General features: G+C 46.2%; 2 protein-coding genes across 10 annotated transcripts in view; one reads left to right on the top strand and one right to left on the bottom strand.

Annotated features, from left to right (window-relative positions):
* LOC118227885 (ankyrin repeat and BTB/POZ domain-containing protein 2-like) overlaps positions 1-9,925 on the top strand; it is a 41,901-nt gene extending 31,976 nt beyond the window's left edge. For all 3 annotated transcript variants that reach the window (XM_035418888.1, XM_035418889.1, XM_035418890.1), the window contains exons 4-17: positions 146-298; positions 885-1,050; positions 1,478-1,567; positions 2,018-2,119; positions 2,364-2,460; positions 2,888-3,023; positions 3,638-3,915; positions 5,022-5,200; positions 5,592-5,697; positions 6,272-6,374; positions 6,482-6,572; positions 7,036-7,104; positions 7,439-7,552; positions 8,610-9,925. In XM_035418888.1, the coding sequence (XP_035274779.1) occupies positions 146-298; positions 885-1,050; positions 1,478-1,567; positions 2,018-2,119; positions 2,364-2,460; positions 2,888-3,023; positions 3,638-3,915; positions 5,022-5,200; positions 5,592-5,697; positions 6,272-6,374; positions 6,482-6,572; positions 7,036-7,104; positions 7,439-7,552; positions 8,610-8,813 (1,888 nt within the window). In that variant the 3' untranslated portion in view covers positions 8,814-9,925. The remainder of the gene's footprint in view (positions 1-145; positions 299-884; positions 1,051-1,477; positions 1,568-2,017; positions 2,120-2,363; positions 2,461-2,887; positions 3,024-3,637; positions 3,916-5,021; positions 5,201-5,591; positions 5,698-6,271; positions 6,375-6,481; positions 6,573-7,035; positions 7,105-7,438; positions 7,553-8,609) is intronic.
* A 1,998-nt stretch (positions 9,926-11,923) lies between these two features.
* Positions 11,924-19,170, bottom strand: part of LOC118227886 (serine/threonine-protein kinase BRSK2-like) — a 109,203-nt gene continuing 101,956 nt past the window's right edge. For 3 of the 7 annotated variants that reach the window (XM_035418895.1, XM_035418891.1, XM_035418893.1), the window contains 2 exons: positions 18,543-18,632; positions 11,924-13,142 (listed from right to left, as the gene is read on the bottom strand). In XM_035418895.1, the coding sequence (XP_035274786.1) occupies positions 12,895-13,142; positions 18,543-18,632 (338 nt within the window). In that variant the 3' untranslated portion in view covers positions 11,924-12,894. The remainder of the gene's footprint in view (positions 13,143-18,542; positions 18,633-19,170) is intronic. The other 4 variants (XM_035418892.1, XM_035418894.1, XM_035418898.1 and 1 more) reach the window with 3 other exon arrangements.

Genomic DNA, 19,170 nt, shown 5'->3' on the forward strand with positions numbered 1-19,170 from the left:
CATAGTTTCTACCTGGAGACAGAGAGGGTTTTCACATGATCCTGGGGAAGATGGAATCAGCCAATACGGTTGAGGTTTTTTCTGAAGTAGATGTGTTCTCACTTGGTTAATACTAACGCCCCCCCGCCATCCCTCAATCCCTCAGGCCCTTCCTGCTCCTCCCCCCTCTGATGGAGTGGATGAGGGTTGCTATCGTTCATGCTGAGCACCGCCGCAGCCTATTGGTTGACAGTGATGATGTCAGACAGACAGCCCGGCAGCTCCTCCCAGGGCTAGACTGTGAGCCCAGACAGCTGAGGTAAGACAGAACTACGTCAGCCCTGCGTGCTTTGGAAACTACATCAGTCCCCTCATTATCTTTTGGCCTGCAGACTGCATTTCTTCCAAATATGTCTCAGTTTTCTGATTACAGTACAAACTGCATTCTGTTAATTTGCTTGTTAGCCCTATGATTGTATGCCATTGTTAGTGAGCAGTTCTACAGTGACATAATGATAGTGCTTCTGCACTCTGTGATACATGGCACCATAGCATCACTCACTCTAAAACCAGTGGACTCACTCACTCACTCACTCACTCACCCACTTGTAGACTCACTTTTAGATCAATTATACGATTTGTGTAAAATAAATCCCTCATGTGACTACAGACATGGGTTTAGGTTCAGTTAAAACTAAAAAGTCTTCAGTTTTTAGTGCAATTCCCTAAAATACAGACGACTCACCTCAGCTCAGTATTGCATTAAATAGATCCTTTCTGAGTAGCAGTGTGTTCTGGTGCAGGGAAAGACCAAGCTTCCAGTGGCAGCACGTTGCTGTTAAGTGACTGAAAGCAGGTTGCTTTTTGTTGGCCATGGTGTTATAAATGTCCCCCCCCCCCCCCAGGCCGGAATGCTGTTCCAGCTCCTTCAGGGGCCTGGAAGCCAAAGCGGCCGCCGACCGGTTCCAGCTGGACCTGGGCTTCCGCATGCTCAACTGCGGCCGGACGGACCTGATCGGCCAGGCCATCGCCCTGCTGGGGCCGCAGGGCGTCAACACCATGGATGACCAGGTAAGGGTCAGTGCATTCAGGTACAGGCCTACAGCACTGTCATGTGCTACTACAAACATTCACAGGTACAGGTCTACAGCACTGTCATGTACATCTACAAGCATTCACAGGTACAGGTCTACAGCGCTGTCATGTACAACTACAAGCATTCACAGGTACAGGTCTACAGCGCTGTCATGTACAACTACAAGCATTTACTGGTACAGGTCTATAGCACTGTCATGTGCAACTACAAGCATTTACTGGTACAACACTATCAGATGAGGAATGGGTACAGCACTCTCATGTACAACTACAAGCATTTACAGGTACAGCACTCATCAGGAGATGGTACAGCCCTATCAGATGAGGAACAGGTACAGCACTGTCTGTTGATGTACAGTGGTGGTGAACAGCGGTGTGATTCTGACTCCGGTGTTGTTTGCAGGGCATGACGCCGCTCATGCATGCCTGCTCAGCGGGGGACGAGGCCTTGGTCCAGATGCTGATTGACGCCGGGGCTAACCTTGATGTGGCGGTAAATACCAACTTGAACCTGTTCTGAAATAACAAAAATACATCACATTTTTCCATATAGACATATAGAATGTCTCTAGGGCAAAGGGGTGCTGAGATGAACCCAAAAATAGCACATTTCACTGAATACATTTCTTCATGCAGCACATGTTGTGGTATGTATTTAAAATACGTTTCTCACAAGTAAAGCTAAAATGCTAACTAGAGAACATATGCATATCAGAACCAGTAGTTTTCACATGCAGTGAGCTCGCAGTCTGTTTACTTTTCCACCCTGTTCTTCACAGCTGCTGGTGCTGGGTCATTAATGCCAGTGCTGGTAGGCTTATGCAGGGTGCTGATAGATTGAGGCGGGGGGGACTGCTGTGTAAAAGTGCGGGGTCTGGTGCCCTAGCGTGTGGAGTAGCGTGTGGTTTCTCTGGTCTGTAAGCTGGTCTCTGGTCTGTCCCAGGTCCCCGGCTGCTCCCCCAGGCACCCCTCTGTTCATCCCGACAGCCGCCACTGGGCGGCGCTCACGTTTGCCGTGCTGCACGGACACATCTCCGTGGTGCAGGTGAGGCTCTGTTCAGAATGTGGCTCTCAGCCAATCAGAGTGAAGCGTTTATTTTTTTTCTTGACGTTTTAGGCATTTAGCAAATGCTGACTTTCACACCATACATTTTTAATGAACTGCGCATGATGCATACAGCCGGATATTTACTGAGGAAATGATTTTCCTTCATGCTGTTATGTCATTATGAGTTGAGCTGAGCTGCTTGGGCAGAGACAGAGTATGTAACCCTGCTTTCTGTCCTCAGCTCCTCCTGGACGCGGGTGCGAGCGTGGAGGGCGCGGCGGTCCGGAACGGGCAGGGGAGCGGTGGCGAAACCCCTCTGCAGCTGGCCTCCGCGGCAGGTGGGTGTGGCGCTCCGCTCGGCCCCGCCCACTCATCGCCATGGGGACCAGCCGGCGTGGGTCTCTGTGGCGAGACTCAAACATCTGTCTGTGACCTGACTTACAAAGCATGCAGTGTAAGATGACTTTATTGTAAATCAGGGGCAAAAATGACGCCGCTGCCAGGCTGGATTAATGAGGGCGATTGGATGCACTGGGCATGGAAAAGGCTCTGTGCCACAGGCAGGCTCATGCACGCTCATGTGGTTGGATCTAAGTCTTTAAGCCAAATCCCGAGCAAGGGTTTTCCATATGGCTATATATAGCTCTGCTGGGAAAGAAGATTCCCTGTGTGATGTCATAATACCCCAGTCTCCCTCTGAGAGCACCACCGTGCAGCGGTACGCCCCCCCTTGACCGACTCACCTGTCTGTCCCTGTGTCTCCAGGTAACTATGAGATGGTGAGCCTGCTGCTGGCGCGTGGGGCTGACCCCCTCCTCAGAGGGCATGATGGGAACGCTCTGACATCGTCGCTCTACGAGGACATGAACTGCTTCAGTCACGCAGCGGCACACGGACACAGGTACGCCCACACAGTGGCCCCTGAGGTGTTCAGTCAGACATGCTAAAGCTCAGAGTGGCCCCTGAGATGTTCAGTCAGACACGCGAAAGCTCAGAGTGGCCCCTGAGATGTTCAGACAGACACACTAAAGGCACACAGTGGCCCCTGAGGTGTTCAGTCAGATACGCTGAAACACACAGTGGCCCCTGAGGTGTTAAATTAGACACACAAAAACACTCATTGTGCACTAGAGCATGAGAACTCATAAAACACTAGATCAACGTTGAGAATTGTCACAGGCACATCAAACTTTAGCTAAGGGTAGATTATAAAAGTTAAACACAGTGCCACTCCTCCCAGCTTGCAGTGAATTCCACATCTCCCTGAAGCAGCTGCTGAATTCTGAAATGTCCAGATTAGAATGTGTGCATTAGATGTGTGTATTAGACTGCACATACTCCATTTTATTGCATGACCCAAGCCAGAGGTACTGTATGTATTTATAGAACTTTTATGTGCGTCAGTCCGAGATTGTTCTGACCTTGTGCTCGGCTGCAGCCTGGACTCTGACTGGCTGTCTGTGCAGAGTCATGGTAGTCATGGTAACCTGATGGCGCGATGCCCCCCTCCCTCAGGAACGTGCTGCGGAAGCTGCTGACCCAGCCGCAGCAGGTGAAGGAGGACGTGCTCTCCCTGGAAGAGATCCTGGCCGAGGGGGTGGAGGGGGAGCAGGGCGGGGTCGGGGGCGGGGAGGGGGAGCGGTCAGCGGGGGGCCCGCCCCCCAGCCCCAGCTCCGTCTCTAACGGCGGGGGCCTCAGGCTCTGCAGGGCCCGCAGGAAAGCCCTCCAGGAGGCCAGCTACTTCAGCGCCGAGCACGGCTACCTGGACGTCACCGTGGAGCTGCGTGCTCTGGGTACGGTGTGGGTGTGGGTGGGGGGGGGGCGGGCAGGGGGGTGATCACCGGTGCATGGGCAGACCCAGGGCATGCAGGCTCATTTTAAAAAGCATTTGGTAAAATACCCCACGCTCCTTGAAAATCCTTGAAAAAATAAAAATAAATAAAATCAAGGATTTGAAAAGTGCATTTAAACTTGAGACTATTGATGAGGTACTTAAACGTTTTGAATACCTTGTTGAGTGATTTGACAATCATCCTGAAAGCCTGAAACATTTTATAATATTTTTAAATAAAAGAAATTCGGCCTTAAGACATTCTTACAGAAAGTGAGTTTTCTAATGTGACAGCCCTTAAAAGAGTCTGTGTTATCTGTGTGTAAGTGAGCCTGTGTTCTCTGTGTGTGAATGAGCCTGTGTTCTCTGTGTGTAAGTAACCATGTTCTCTGTGTATAAATGAGCCTGTGTTCTGTGTGTAAGTGAGCCTGTGTTCTCTGTGTGTAAGTGAGCCTGTGTTCACTGTGTGTAAGTAAGTCTGTGTTCTCTGTGTGTAAGTAAGCCTATGTTCACTGTGTGTAAGTGAGTCTGTGTTCTTATTGTGTAAGTGAGCCTGTGTTCACTGTATGTACTGTAAGTGAGTCTGTGTTCTCTGTGTGTAAGTGAGCCTGTGTTCTCTGCGTGTACTGTTAGTGAGCCTGTGTTCTCTGTGTGTAAGTGACTGTGTTCACAGTGTGTAAGTGAGCCTGTGTTCGCTGTGTGTGAGCCTGTGTTCTCTGTGTCTGGGTTAGCCTGTGTTCTCTGAGCGTAAATGAGCCTGTGTTCTCTGTGTGTAAGTAACTGTGTTCTCTGCGTGTAAGTGAGCCTGTGTTCTCTGTGTGTAAGTAACTGTGTTCTCTGTGTGTAAGTGAGCCTGTGTTCTGTGTGTGTAAGTGAGCCTGTGTTTTCTGTGTGTAAGTGAGTCTGTGTTCTCTGTGTGTAAGTGAGCCTGTTTTCTGTGTGTAAGTGAGCCTGTTTTCTGTATGTGTAAGTGAGCCTGTGTTCTGTGTGTGTAAATGAGCCTGTGTTCTGTGTGTGTAAGTGACTTTGTTCTCTGTGTTAAGTGACTGTGTTCTCTGTGTAACGCAGGTGTGCCCTGGAAGCTGCACGTGTGGCTGGAGTCCCTGCGCAGTGCTCATCATCAGGCTCGTCCCGCCGTGGTTCTCTCTCTCCTCAGGGAGTTCACCTCCATCCGGGAGGAGGACTACTGCGAGGAGCTGGTCTGCGTAGGCCTGCCCCTCCTCTTCACCATCCTGAGGACCAGCAAGGTGCAGACACAGTGCAGGGCTATGACTCAAAGCTGCTCTCAGTCCTGTACGAATGTACCAGTGCCAAAACAAACAGATGAAAAACGTGTGACATCTTTCCATTATATTCTGTACTTTATGACAATAATCATATTTCTATCGAGGTGACCTTTTATTTCAGTGGGATGTTTTGAGCTTGTGATACATACGTTGTTTCTTCATTTGCAGTTATAGTTTGAGATATTCCTCCTTACTCCAAAGCTTAAGGATAAATATAGTGTACATGTCTGTAGCTCTGTCCAATAGCAAGGGGCACTGATCACATGTCCACTCGCTTTCACCAGTAGTAAAGTCATGCAGTATACACTTCTCAATGGCTTTCATTGATGCATGTCTGCTCTACTTCCTCCAGAATGATGCTATAAACCAGCAAGTGGCTTCCACCCTGAGTCACTGCTATGGCTCCGCCCCCTTGCCTAAGGTCCCAGAGGTGAAAGTGACCCTGTCTGCTCAGCTGGGTAATGGAGTCTGCTCTACCAACTCACTGTATTCACAAAATACAGGCATACACTAACCAAACACATATCAATGTAAAACCCAGGGCTTCAATGAATTGTGCCTGACACCCCAACATTTTCAATAGAATGTCCAAACGAATTTACCTTGGATTATTACACAGTACACACACACAAAGACTACTTGCTTTGTTGGGGAGCAGTGATATTCTGAGGCTTGAGCAGATTAGGGATAACTTGAATTAATAATTTGCAGGTGAGAATGATACATTTTTGAATGCTGCCAAGCTGTGATATGCTCTATGTAAATCATAGCTGCTTCATTCATTTGCGTCAATACACATTTAAACTATTAATTTGGCATTCATTTTTGCAAACCTCTGGATGCGCAGTGAAAGTAAAATTCTAGGTTCTAGTGTTTTCATTGTGCTCCAACTTGTTTTTAATTCTTATTTTCGTCACCCCAGAATAACAAAATTGCCTTTGGAAATTGCACACATAGTGAGTCACCGCACTATTTGTGTTTGAAGTGTGAAGCTTGACGTCAGAGACGCTGAGTTTCTCTCTCTCCGCACAGATCCTCATTTCCTGAATAACAGCGAGATGTCGGACGTGACGTTCATGGTGGAGGGCCGGCCTTTTTATGGACACAGGGTCCTGCTGATCACTGCTTCTGAGAGGTACGCTGCTGTTGGACTGTGGGGGGAGGGGGAGGACTGTGGGGGGTTTAACAGTAACCACCTTCCTGTCACCATGCCAACCTTCTGCCCTTTGTTTACACGCTCAGGTTCAAGTCTCTTCTGAGCTCCTGTGGGTCGGATGGAACCGACGACGGCAACACTGTCCAGATCGGTGACGTCAAGTACCACATTTTCCAGGTAATTAAGGACGTGGATTTCCTGAGGGCTCACTGAAGGTGGCTCACTGTTAGCAGTGTAGCAACGTGCCCTGTTCTCCCCCCTGAAACTCCTAACCATGCCTCTACCAGCTGTGGATTGCAGTGAATGAGGATTTCAGTCAGAGAGATTGTTTAATTGTACAAGAGCGACTCCTCTGGTTGACTGGGTGATTGCAGTTTGAGTGCTTTTAAAGGTGTACTCCTTCAAAACGATTACTTGGTTCAGCTTTTGTGTTCTCTCCAAATGAATGGAGTGTGTGAACAGTGAATGTGAGTGGGCATTCCAGATTGTAAATTATAGATTCCAAATTGGTTTTTAAAAAAATGGTTTCTCTAGGGATTTGCTGGTCTTTGAGAACGTAAGAGATCCAGTGAGTCACTGCCTTGTCCTGTCCATCACACCTGGGCCCGCCTCCTGATGACTCATTTCCACTGTGTTTCAGATGATGATGAGCTACCTGTACTGCGGGGGGGCGGAGTCTGTGAAGGGCCCAGTCTCCGACGTGCTGGAGGTGAGAGCAGTTTACAGAGCAGTTTCATTGCTTAGCTGATGAAAATTTACATGCATATTAGCTCGAAGCAGGCACTGCCTCCTGATGTTAATTCGGTTTAATGCATGTTAAATGGGTTATAAACACTAATTATTGTGTGACATGTTTAGATGGGGTGCATATGTATTATCATATCTGTTAACGTATCCACATTAACATTGGGGATGATACGAATGTGAAGATTCAGAGACAGTAATTAAATGCACTGTGTGAGAATGACAGTAGAATGCTACGGCAGAAGACTGAAGCTTCGGTGGGTATAAATGATTTATAATGCTGTTCTGTCCCTCTACAGCTGCTGGCAGCAGCCAGTTTATTCCAGCTGGGGGCGCTGCAGAGACACTGTGAAATCATCTGCACACAGATTATCGACCTGGACAACGCAGTGAGCATCTACCGAACTGCCAAGGTGAGAGTGTACAGTGATCTGAGGGATCAGAGGTCAAAGGTCAGATCGTTTTAAGTTTGCTAGAGATACAGCCTGTAAAACCCCAACCCAGAGCAAAATTTAAATTTATTCATTAATTACTGACTAAAAAAAACCTGCAACATGTACAACCAATGTGCCGTGCTCTGATTATAAGCATCGACCATTTGTATCAGGGATCACATAGCTTCACATAAATTGTAATCCTTAAAAAGGAAGTACCACGTAGTGACTGAACAGGGAGATTATATGATTAGGACTGCAGGAATTGTAAGATCGTATAATTGCTTAACCTTGTGCAAGACAAATTCCCTTAATCTTGTGGAAGACAAATTCCCTTTGTAGGGGCGAATAAAGTATGAAGCCGAAGTTGGCTCCCAATTCGCAGCTCATGATTCCAAATTGCCGGTTCACCTTCAATCAAATGTGCTATGCATATTTATGTGCTATGCTTTCACAGTCTTGAAATGATATTCAGTTCAGGGGTATTTTAAAAGCAATAATATGGAAGTATCAAGTACCTGATTTGGGTGAAAATTAAATTTTGGGGATAAAACACATTGTAAAATCTTTTTTTTCAGTAGTGAGATTGTAACCAAATCCAACCAATATTCATGTCAATAATTTCAGAGGTACATGGGACCTGGTCTGTCATACAAGTGACACAATTTTGAGACAATTTGATTTTGGGGAGGAAAGGTGTATATGTACAGTATGTACAGTATGTGACACTTGGACACTTGGAGAGCCTTTAAAATACACCTAGCCCGTAACCTTTTTATGAAAAGATTTTGTTGTTATTCTCAGTCTGCCATCTTATTGCGCCATTTCTCTTTGAGCCTAAGCGTAACTCTTAAAGTGCTTCATAGCCTTTACAAATGTGCAAGCCAGAACATGAAAAAATACGAAAACATGCCTCGACCAATGTAAGGTGGACCGGCGATTTTGAAGCGAGAGAATTTCAGCCTAGTAAATAAAGTTCTCTGTATCTATCTATATACATAGCTGTCAATCTGTATCCATCTTGTGGTTTGTGCAGGCTCACAAGGCTGTGGAGCTTGTTGCGTTCTGTGAGGGCTACTTCCTGCAGAACATGGTGGGGCTGCTGGAGAGAGAGTCGTTCCGCGGGCTGGTCCTGGGTTCGGGGGGCCGATGGGGGCCAGGGCGAGACTCACCGCTGGACGGGCTGGAGGCGACGCTGGCACAGAGGCTGCGCTCTCTGTACGTCACCTCGCAGGTGTGAGGCGTATTCCGCCGAGCCAATGAGGTCAACACAGGGACGCGCAGCGCGTTTGCGTCTGCGACTGCGTCTGCAACTGCGACTGCGCGTCTGCTTGGAGCTGCGGTGACACTGTCCCTGTGCTGGCGAATGTACTGACACCCTCTGGACTTTTATCTCCCTGCTACAACCCTGTACGCTGTGCTTAGATTGCAGAGACTTTTGGGTGCAGGTGAAAGGGGCAGTACACTGTGACACTACTGCCCTCTGGTGGAATGGAGGGACACATGGATCCTAGCAAAGAGAACGAACCCTTACAGTGAGCCTCGGAGTCAGAACTCAGAAATGAGTGTGAAATGAAACGCGTGTGTGTGTGTGTGTGTGTGTGTGTGCGCGTGCATGTGGCTGTTTTTATGGGACGAGAAAAAAATGCTATTTTGGATATATTTTTTAATTTAAATCAGAAACTTGGTTTTATTTAAGTGTGACAGTCTGGCTGTTTGATATTCCTGGTGAATAAGTTTTCTACTTGTTTTTATTTTTTTGTTTTTACTTTGGTGCATCATCTCTATTTACTCTTGAGTTTAGCCTGATAAATGAGACTTTAAAAAAGAGGCAGCATTTAACTGTCATCTCTGCATTATTCCAGTATACTGTTAACATTTATTAAAAGTGACATAGTGCATAGCGCAAAGGGCAACATTGCCCTTTTCTATGTTGCTGCTTGGCTGCTATTAACATGTCTTTCAACTAACAGGCATCTCTTGTAGCCATTTATTATTGTTCAAAGTATCATCTTTGCATATTTGCGTGCTACTTTTAAAATCATATTTTGACTTAACCAGAACCCTTATCATGGTGCAGAGTTTATTACAGATAATAACAACAGTAACAAAGGCTTGAATGTACAAAATACTTTTGATGGCAGGATCTCAAAGCACGTTGCAGTGAAGTGAGTAAGGTCACCTCAGCCAATACCTATTTGCAGTATCCACCTGGCTGGTCTACTTTACCTGTGAATTTAGCAACATTTTCACAGCTATTGAGTACAGGGGCTGTTCAACATTAGGAGTCTTTTCTATCCTGTAAGCATTGCATCAAATTCAAATCATCATTCAATAAATCTGTGGAAAATGTGCAAAAAATGTTTTATGTGTTTAAATATTGCCCTTAAATTAATTTTCATTTGTAAATATAGCCCCATGTTTATTCTGGTTTTGAAGATTACAGTATAGTCCTTACTGAATTTTTATTTATTTTTACAAATAGTCCAATGGACACTGTGTGTTTTTAGTAATGATATTTTCAGCAGGGAGCAGCCTGATGTTAACATTCTGTGTGTATGTACAGCAGCAGAAAAATGGTGCCAAAAGCTGCAATGCCACTCTTTGTCCCCAAGGTGGCACTGTTGCATTTTCATCATAAAATGTTCATTACCAGTAAGAAATACCTTCACAAAAAAAAATAATAATTTGTGTGTAGCTGTGAGATTTGAAGCAGAGTTGTGCTACTGTGTATCACGTTTTAATGCCTCATTTCTGTGTGTGAGTCAGAACTGGAGAGGAGCACCCCTGTCGACTGTAGGAAGACTCAAGATTTTTCAGGTCCCAAAGACACACACAGCATACATCCGCAACACAGCAGGACCACAATGAAACCAGTGAGCCGTGACGTTTATCTAAATCATAGCGGGGGCTTAGTCAGAAAGATGCTCTGGTCAGCTTTCGCAGAGGGACCAAATCGTTCCTTATTCCAGTTCAGGAAAGAAGTTGAGAGACATGGACGAGGGTAAGAGCGCTCTCGCACAGAAAGCAACACGCACGCCTTGTAAATGAAGGAATTTATTTGTTTTGTACTGAAATTGCTCACAGGTCTGTTACAGGGGATCATAGTGTACTGTTTCGTATCCACCGTTCAAATCCAAGTATTTCATTCTGTTTTAGTTTTTTTTATTATTTCTTCTGCAGTATAAAAGAGGAAGGATGACAGTAGGTCGGTATTGCTTTATTTCTTTTTGATTAAAATCCATTTCCCCCGCATCTTCCTTCTGTTTTTAGTGTGAGAGAGGAGAGCCCCGGGCCCCTTTTAAAGAGGTACAGTACAGTGGAAGCATTGTCAAATTTGTGCACAAACAAGAATAAAAGAGCAGGAGGGAGGAAAGGAAAAAATGACAGGGGAAAAAACAAAACAAAAAAAGGTTTAAAAAAAACAAAAAAAACAACAACATTTGAAATGAAGGGAGAGAGAAAACAGGCCAGGGCAAAGAGACAGTTTTAACGGACAATCACATTAATATCATGCAAATAAAAGCCAGTACCTGACATGCACACAGTAATACAAGGTTAAAAGCCAAAAGCAGGAGTCCCCTCTGTGTTTTTTAAGAATTAGCCCAGATTCCTCTATTTACAAGACAAGTGCTTCAGCAGTCTTTTTTTCGTAACCTGCCGTGCACGCACAATGATATGAAACGGACAAATATCAATAGAAGATAATTTCCTCTAAAAGAGGCTAGTCTACATTCTTAAATTACTGGTAAGTTGTTATTAAACATATACAAGTCATTTTTTTCCCTTAGTAACCCAGAAATAAAGAGAAGAAACATTTGTTCTGCATGTTGTTCTTTTAAATTAGAACGAAAGACAAAATTTAACATTGTTGCCCCAATTCGACTGCACAAAAAGGTAAATAAATAACAAAATTTCAGCAAGCAGAGTTTAAAAAATAAATACCCACACATAATTTAAAAAATATGAGGGAAAAAAATCAATAAATAAGATACAAAAATATCCACGATTATATTAAATGATTTTGAATATCTTGAATTAAATTACCTGGCCACAGACTGGAAAAAGGCAAAATGAAAGGAGTTCCCAGTAGGAAATAACACAGAGGAGATAAAGCTGAAGATCCAGAACATTCTACCAACATTCAATAAAAATAAGTACAACATAAACCATTAAATAACAGAACACTGGAAAGAAAACAGAAAAGCATGTGGCAATAGTTTTTCACAGCTGGCCCTACAGCTAAATATAGCGTCACAAGTAGACATTTTTTACATAAGAAACATTTTAAGTCTGTACAACAGAATAGATCATTCATTTGTGTCCCCCCACCCACCCACCCACCCACCCCAGACTCTGAAAAATGGATTCCAGTCCACTTGCAGCATAGGCATCGAGCCAGTACATTTTAAACCCAGTCATTTAGAGAGAGAGTCCACATTAAAAAGAAAACAATACAATCCATAAAGCGTCCATATCAGCCATAAGCCTCCCATAGACACCTCCCCCATTTGTCCTCTTATGGATTCCAGATTTTGTTCTTTTTGTTATTAAATCCCAGAGATTTGTGCGTGTGCATGTGTGTGTGTGTGTGTGTGTGTGTGTGTGTGTGTGCATGCGACTGCGTGCGCGTGAGTGCAAGATGGGGGAAGAGATGGAGAGCATGTCTGCAAGAGGGAGAGATGGACATTGTTGTTTTAAGGCTTTTCTCTAGTTCCTCAGTTTTGTCATAGCTTATAGTTCATATTGGGAGGGGGGGGGTGCAGGGTTTGGAAAGGGTAGAAACAGCTGGGACTTCATTCTGGAGGAGCACTGGTTGGGGTGGTTGGGGTATCAAGTCAGGATGAAGGGTCTGTCTCCATGGTAAATCGCTTTCTCGCCTCAAAAAGTTCCTCTGTCAACAAATATCCATCCCACACTCCGGGGGCGGGGCAGGGCAGGAGGCGGAGCTTAACAGGTGCTCTGGATTATTCCTGCTGGAGACAATGCAGGTCACCACACAGATGAGCAGCGCGAGAGACAAAAATACAAAAACACCTGGGTAGAAATGTTTGGGTTTTTCTTTTTTTGGACTGGGAAACAGGGAACAGGAGGAGGGGAAGGAGAAGGGACAGGACTGGTGTGTGCCAGCATGTGCAGCTCGTAAAATATTAAGTTCATTTATATTTTATATACAGTCATTCCATCATACAAAAGTATGTCTATACACAATTTCCAAAAAGTAGTTTTAATATTTACAATGAAGCAGTGGACGCCACAAGCTTTTCTGCACATGTGCTACGAGGAAGGGGTTATTTTAGGAAGGGGTCGTTTTAATCTAGTTATAACTCTGTTTTTAAGCTTCCTCCTGTGTCGCCAACAGATGCCACCATCTTTGCTTTGTCTCGGCCCAATTGGCAATTAGAGTCCCCTTTAGGGCCCAAGTCATTGGCCTCTGGTTCATGCCTCCTGCTGTTTGCGGGGTGTTTGTTGGGCGTGGCGGGTGTGCCGGGCGGGTGGGGCACCTGGCCGTTCTTCTCGTCTGCAAAAAGTTGTTTAATTACGTCAAAGAAGTTACTCAACGGGCTGCCTAGGTACACAGACGGGAAGAGAAGAGAGGAAAGAGAGAGAGAGAACAAACAAATGAACAATGGAGCTCACAAGGAAAGTGGCGAGAGAGAGAGAGAGTGAGAGAGAGAAAGGGAGACAGAGGAAGAGAAACAGAGAGCACGGCTGGGGTGAGGGACAGAAGCACAACTATTTCTTTTGCCGAATCAGTGTACAATGTGTGTGTGTGTGTGTGTGTGTGTATGTGTGTGTGAGTACAAATACGTTTGTGTGTCTGTGAACTTGTGTTTGTGCTTGAGAACCTCTTTGTTTCTCTGTTCATGTGTTTGTGTAGAGGATAATATGATACTTAGTTTTCAAGTGAAGGGGCAGTCATAATTTGAATAGCCAGTCTGGTCCATCAATACCACACATCCCGAACGCAGCCCTCTTACTCCTCTTTTACTCTTCACCTCTTACTCTTCACCTCTTACTTCTCCTCTCCAGAATGCCCCTTACCAGTCTACCCAGCAGCGCCCCCTTCTGAGCACTGCTACCTAATATTCCAGCCCACAGTCTTCTGAAGACCACGGCTGAGTTTGTGATTTTCCAGCATGACGACATTTTCACTAACGGATATCTGAAAGGGGTGTTCATTCATGTTGTCTTGGTCTATGTGTGTGAGTGTGTGTGTGTGCACGCATGTATGTTTCTGCTTAAGTGTGAGTGTGTGCACGTCACGTGCAAATGCGTTTCAGACTACGCACGAAAGTGCACAAATGCGTGCGTTAAAAACAGACAATTTAATTGACCCCTATTCTGAGCGCGTAATTATACATATATTTCATATTAAGAAAAACTAATTTGATTCTGAAGAAAAAAAACATTTCATCCAAGAGACAGCTAGCACCTCTCTGTCACACTAGTAGAAAAATGCTAGCCAAAATATTTATTTAAAAAACATTCAAGGAAAAGTCAATAAAATTGTGACTAAAAACATCTTGCAAACCCTTCTGCTTAGCCAGTGTACAATCAGGAGATATCTGATTTCTCTCTCTCCCGTCTGAGAGGCGACAGAAGCAGGCATTTACACAGCATCCCAGCGAGCAGAAGAACAGATTGCTGCAATTCCAGCACTTGTCTTTGCGGTAAGTGGTTTATAGCGGGGTGAAATGGATGTTGACAGAGTGGAAACCAGCCAAAATTCACCTCCCCTCCACCGGGCGACATCCTCAAACACAGGTTCACTTTGTAACTAATAGTTTCATCACAAGTCCTGCACATAACCGCCATCAATCCGCTCCCCGCTAGCCAGATCTGACAGCCGGCACGGAGAGCAAGGCCGGCGCTAACCCGCTATAACGAGCTAACGCGCTAACGCGCAATCAGACTGTGTGTGCTTGCCCTTGTGTGCCTTTTCACCTTGGTGGAGCTTAGGAGCGGCAGAAAGAAGAGAATCGCTTCAGCCAATGGAAGAACGGTGCAAGTAATCGCTCGTTAGAGGAAAGTGTCCCGACGTAAACCCATTACGACCCCTGGCAGCGGAAAATCCCACACTCAGCCTGCTCCAAGCACAGGGCGCCTGAAAGTGTGTGAGCGCGTGTGTATAAACACAAAGCTCTTCGTTAGCGTGTCAGAGGTTAAAAACACAAAGGCTGTGGATGAGTCAGTAAAGGTGCTCAGCAGGAGCGCGCGGCAGGCCCGGCCCGACAGCCTCGACGTCACAGCCTTGAGTCAGGCCTGTCGCTAGCTGACTGTCTGGCGGTCTGCAGTAACAGCAGGGCATAAATGCCTCTCTCCCTCAAGGGGCAGGGCAGAGATAAGTACACCGGGAGACGGGTGGGCTCAATTTGGCTGACGTCCCTCAAGTTATCGCTTCAGGAGGCGCTCTCAATGACGCGCCACGGGGCCCACAGATCACCGGATGTCATCAGTAAGAAATATACCCGGCGCTAACGCTCCTATAGCATAGCGTGGCCTGCAGGGCACAAAATAATCACTGGCTCACAGGGTAAAGTGTGATCGCTTCAGCTACAGCGCTCATCAATTTGTAATTCTGAATTGCCGGAGATAACCTTGTCTCCCCCCCCCCCCCCATCCTCCACTCCTTGTGAGAGAGAGAGAGGAGTGAAACAAAGGAAAGGGTAGGCTGTACATCACCGGGTGTCAATTAATCAGGAATTAATCACTCGCAAATCCAGCCAGTCGGCATTAACTTGCACACTCCGCTGCACCTTAAACAGGAAATAGGAACCAAATTGCACCCCAGTGCTAATGTTCACAGGATAATTATATATTTATATTCATAGGATATTCGTATATTTACACACGGAGGATAATTGCGCGTCCTTCAGATATGCCTTGTCAAATTACTGAGCTTATCTGACATTTTGTCAGCCTGAAAGCAAAATACTTAACACTGGCATGAACACGAGAGCTATTCCTGTTTCTGAACATGTTCTCAAAGAACCAAACTGAGATATGAATCAAAATGAATTTATCTGAGCGTTATATATGTACGTGTACCTGTAAAAAAATCAAGGAGTAATGGCACATGACTCTCAGTAGAAGTGGCACTGCCGAATGTATCTGAGAAACATGGCGGTGGGAGACTGGGGTTGGGTATAAACCCGAGGTTTCCTGCAGGATGCTGATCCATTGCCTTCATTTGAATCTTTCCTGCTTTTTCTGCCCCCAGCCCCCATCAGGCTTGGGAAATGGCTCTCGCCATGGAAACGGCGGCGGGCCGCAGGTGGACAGGTTTGGGCGGGGGCGGAGGGTCCGCTCCGCCCTCAGACCCCCTCGCGGCTGGCAGACGGGCGTAATGAGGACCATAAGCGGGGAAACACACCATTACCTCCCCGCCTCCCCGCGTCTCTCAGGCCGACGGAGGGAGCCCGGCGCGGAGGAGCCCGCCGCCAGGCAGAGTCCACACGGGGGGCCGAAACCCACGAGGACGCATTACTCTCAAATGGCTTTCTTCTGCAAAAACCCAGACGGCGTGCCGCGGACCAGAGAAAAGCCCCCCGGAGGGGCCGGGGCCCGCGCAAAATATCTCACTCCGCTCGCTCTCGCTGCACTTTAACGGCCTCCTGGAGGCTGGGTAAAAGTTAGCAGACGTTCATTAGCCAAATGACATTTTGCAGAAGACCGCAGGACTGAAGGCAAATCCGAATCCGAGCCAGCGGCTGAAAGTGACACTTAGCATGCGGTCTACCCAGAACCATAGCCGTAACTGTTCCAGTAAATCTGACTGTCCTCAGCACAGGAGCATCCTTGTATAAAATATTGTCTTACACAATTTATTTTTCCATTTTTTTTGTGCGGTGTCAAGGCTCTTGGACACGCTCTAACTCATCCATGCACAGTGCAGAGCGGGGCATTGTAATTTCTGTCAGGTTTAGCTGTGATGTTAAACCCGACAGAAATTTAGCATCGCAGCTAAAATTTTATGCATACACCTCAGAACCGTGTCTGCTGATTGCACACAGCGGAGATCAGAGAAAGATAGTGCAGATATAAACCAGACATGAAACACGATGTGTGAGTGAGTGTGTGTGTGTGTGTGTGTGCGCGTGCGCATGTGTGTCTGTGTGTGTGCGTGCGTAAGATTAAATCTCTTTCCATCATAGCCATGTGGACGGACACCTTATAGACTGAGGCATTTACTTAATCTAGGGTGAAAATAAGTCATCAGTATAATTACAGATATATTAACACTTCTAAATAGGGCATTGATGTAAATCTGCATTAATTAACATATGTAAAAGTAAATCCCCCTGAGCATTAAAAATCAGTTTAGTCCAGATTTTACAATACTTAAATAACAGGATAATATGTGCCATAATAGCATATCATACTTACCACATTATCTTATTGTGCGATCTCTACATGCATGCACAGCCTACGCTTAATACACACCCATACCCAGCCCCAGTGTGTGGCTATGAATGAAGGACGGCAGTTTGGTTTGACTTCTGACTCATGCAGTGTGTGAGTGATTGAGAGAGAGAGAGAGAGAGAGAGAGAGAGAGAAAGAAAGGGAAAGAGAGAGAGAGGGAGAGAAGGAAGGAGAGAGAGGGAGAGAGACTGAGGGAGATTTAGTTTGTCAGGTAAGGCCGACAAACTACATTTCTGCAAAACAAATATGCAGAAAATGGAGCCTCGACATGTAGTCTCAGTTTAACACACACCTGAACAAAAACTACAGGAAACAGATTCAAACTACATGCGTTTAAAATGAGCATCCAGATTTTAGACTGGGATCGTGTGCAATTATGATCAGTGCTACAATGCGCAAGTGGAACAGACAGTGCATGACTGAGCAGGACCTGAAGGATAACACCCATCAGCAGGTGCATTCTAATTACTGTTCTACATAATGAGGAACCATGGAGGTTACTTACACACCCTGGCAGCAACAGACCAAACAGAGGAAGCAGCGAAGCATGGTGGGATGGGACGATATGAGAGGGAGAGAGTGATAGAGAGAGAGAGAGATTAGAGAGAAAGAATGGAAGAGAGAGACGGCACAGGAGAGAGAGAGAAAGAGCGGAAGACAAAGAGAGAGAGATGCAGAGATTCCACAGATGGAGGGAGGGTCTTTTTGGAGGAGGGGTCTATCTAGTGTCTAAAATTTCTTAATATAACCAAATTTTACGTTCTTATCCCATTACTGTTGTTTAAACCCAGATTCAGCATGGTGTAATTACAGTGATATTACACTCAGAGCAGAAAGCAGACAAGACAAAATTTGGGGAATTCAGCTAATTCTGTAATAAACAGCAAACCAGATGAGGCAATTTCATAACAAACTGCTTCTCCTCATCTTTCTCTTTTCTATCAATCGCCTTGGGAACTGGAGCACTGACAGCAGCTTGCTTGAACGGCTGGGATTCCCCTATAGGGCTGTGTGGAGAGGTCAGCTGATCAGAGCAGGAAGGCCCGTGGCACATCGCAGGTTTACTTCCTGCCTCATCAGTCTAACGCTTCAGTCCCTCTCCAGTCAGTGCCTAACCTGGGATTACCTCTGAACAGAGAGGAACGCTCGCAGCACAGGGCTCATTATCGCTAATCCGGTTTCGTCGTGTTGATCCATCGGCCGCGTGGAGCCGTGCTGTCACCAGGCCTCAGGAGGGCAGAGAGAAAGCGCCCCCTAAGTCTGGATGACCGGTGGTGCGGTGCGGTGCAGTGCATTGTGGGGCGCAGTGGGAGTGGCACAGCCGGGTGATTGTTGGATGAGAGGCAGTGCAGTGCAGGGGAGCGCAGTGCAGTGTGGAGGCCAGTGCTGGGTGGTTTGGTGAGTGCAGTGCAGTTCAGTGCAGTTCGGTGCAGTGCAGAGTACAGTGGTGGCAGTTGAAAGGGCATGCAGATGCGGGATGGTGTGTGTGTGTGTGTGTGTATGAGAGGTACCTCTAAGAGTCCAAAAGTGCTCTCTACTCACCAGACAGCTGTTGTACGCTGGGCTGGTCGTGTGTGCTTAACAACTGCGCCTGAATCGTCTCCACCACCCGCTTGAAGCGTCGGCTCGGACCTGCCGCACACAAACAGGAGGACGCAGTTAAAACACAGCGGTGTGGACCACCAGACAACACGCAGGGATGCACCTGACTCTCACTCTGGTGTTCCCCACAGAGGGATAAACGGGTCCAAAATACTGACATTTAAAAAAATCTGTTTGTGTTGTTTCGAGTTATTGGCCAATATGTAAGTAGGCCTCGGTCACGTTCAGTTGAAACTGTTAAAAACACAATGCAGGTCAGTGAGTGGTTACATACATCATTTAGCGGATACTCTTATCCAGTGTGACTTAAAAAAAACACATTTTGACACACATTTTGATTCATATTGGACATATGCTGAAGCACTTCAGGTTAAGTTTGCGCAAGGGTACAACAGCAGTGCCCACAACCTTTGAGTTGCAAGCCCAATTCCCTCACCATTATACTACAATGCTGCCCATAAACATGGGGAATATAGGACCATGTCTTTCACAATATTCTCCTACAGCATGCTCTTATAGCGTGTCTGGGGATTGGGAATAGAACACCAGCGCTAAAACTCAGTGCCAA

Source organism: Anguilla anguilla, chromosome 5 (assembly GCF_013347855.1).
Source record: "Anguilla anguilla isolate fAngAng1 chromosome 5, fAngAng1.pri, whole genome shotgun sequence".
Taxonomy (NCBI): Eukaryota; Metazoa; Chordata; class Actinopteri; order Anguilliformes; family Anguillidae; genus Anguilla; species Anguilla anguilla.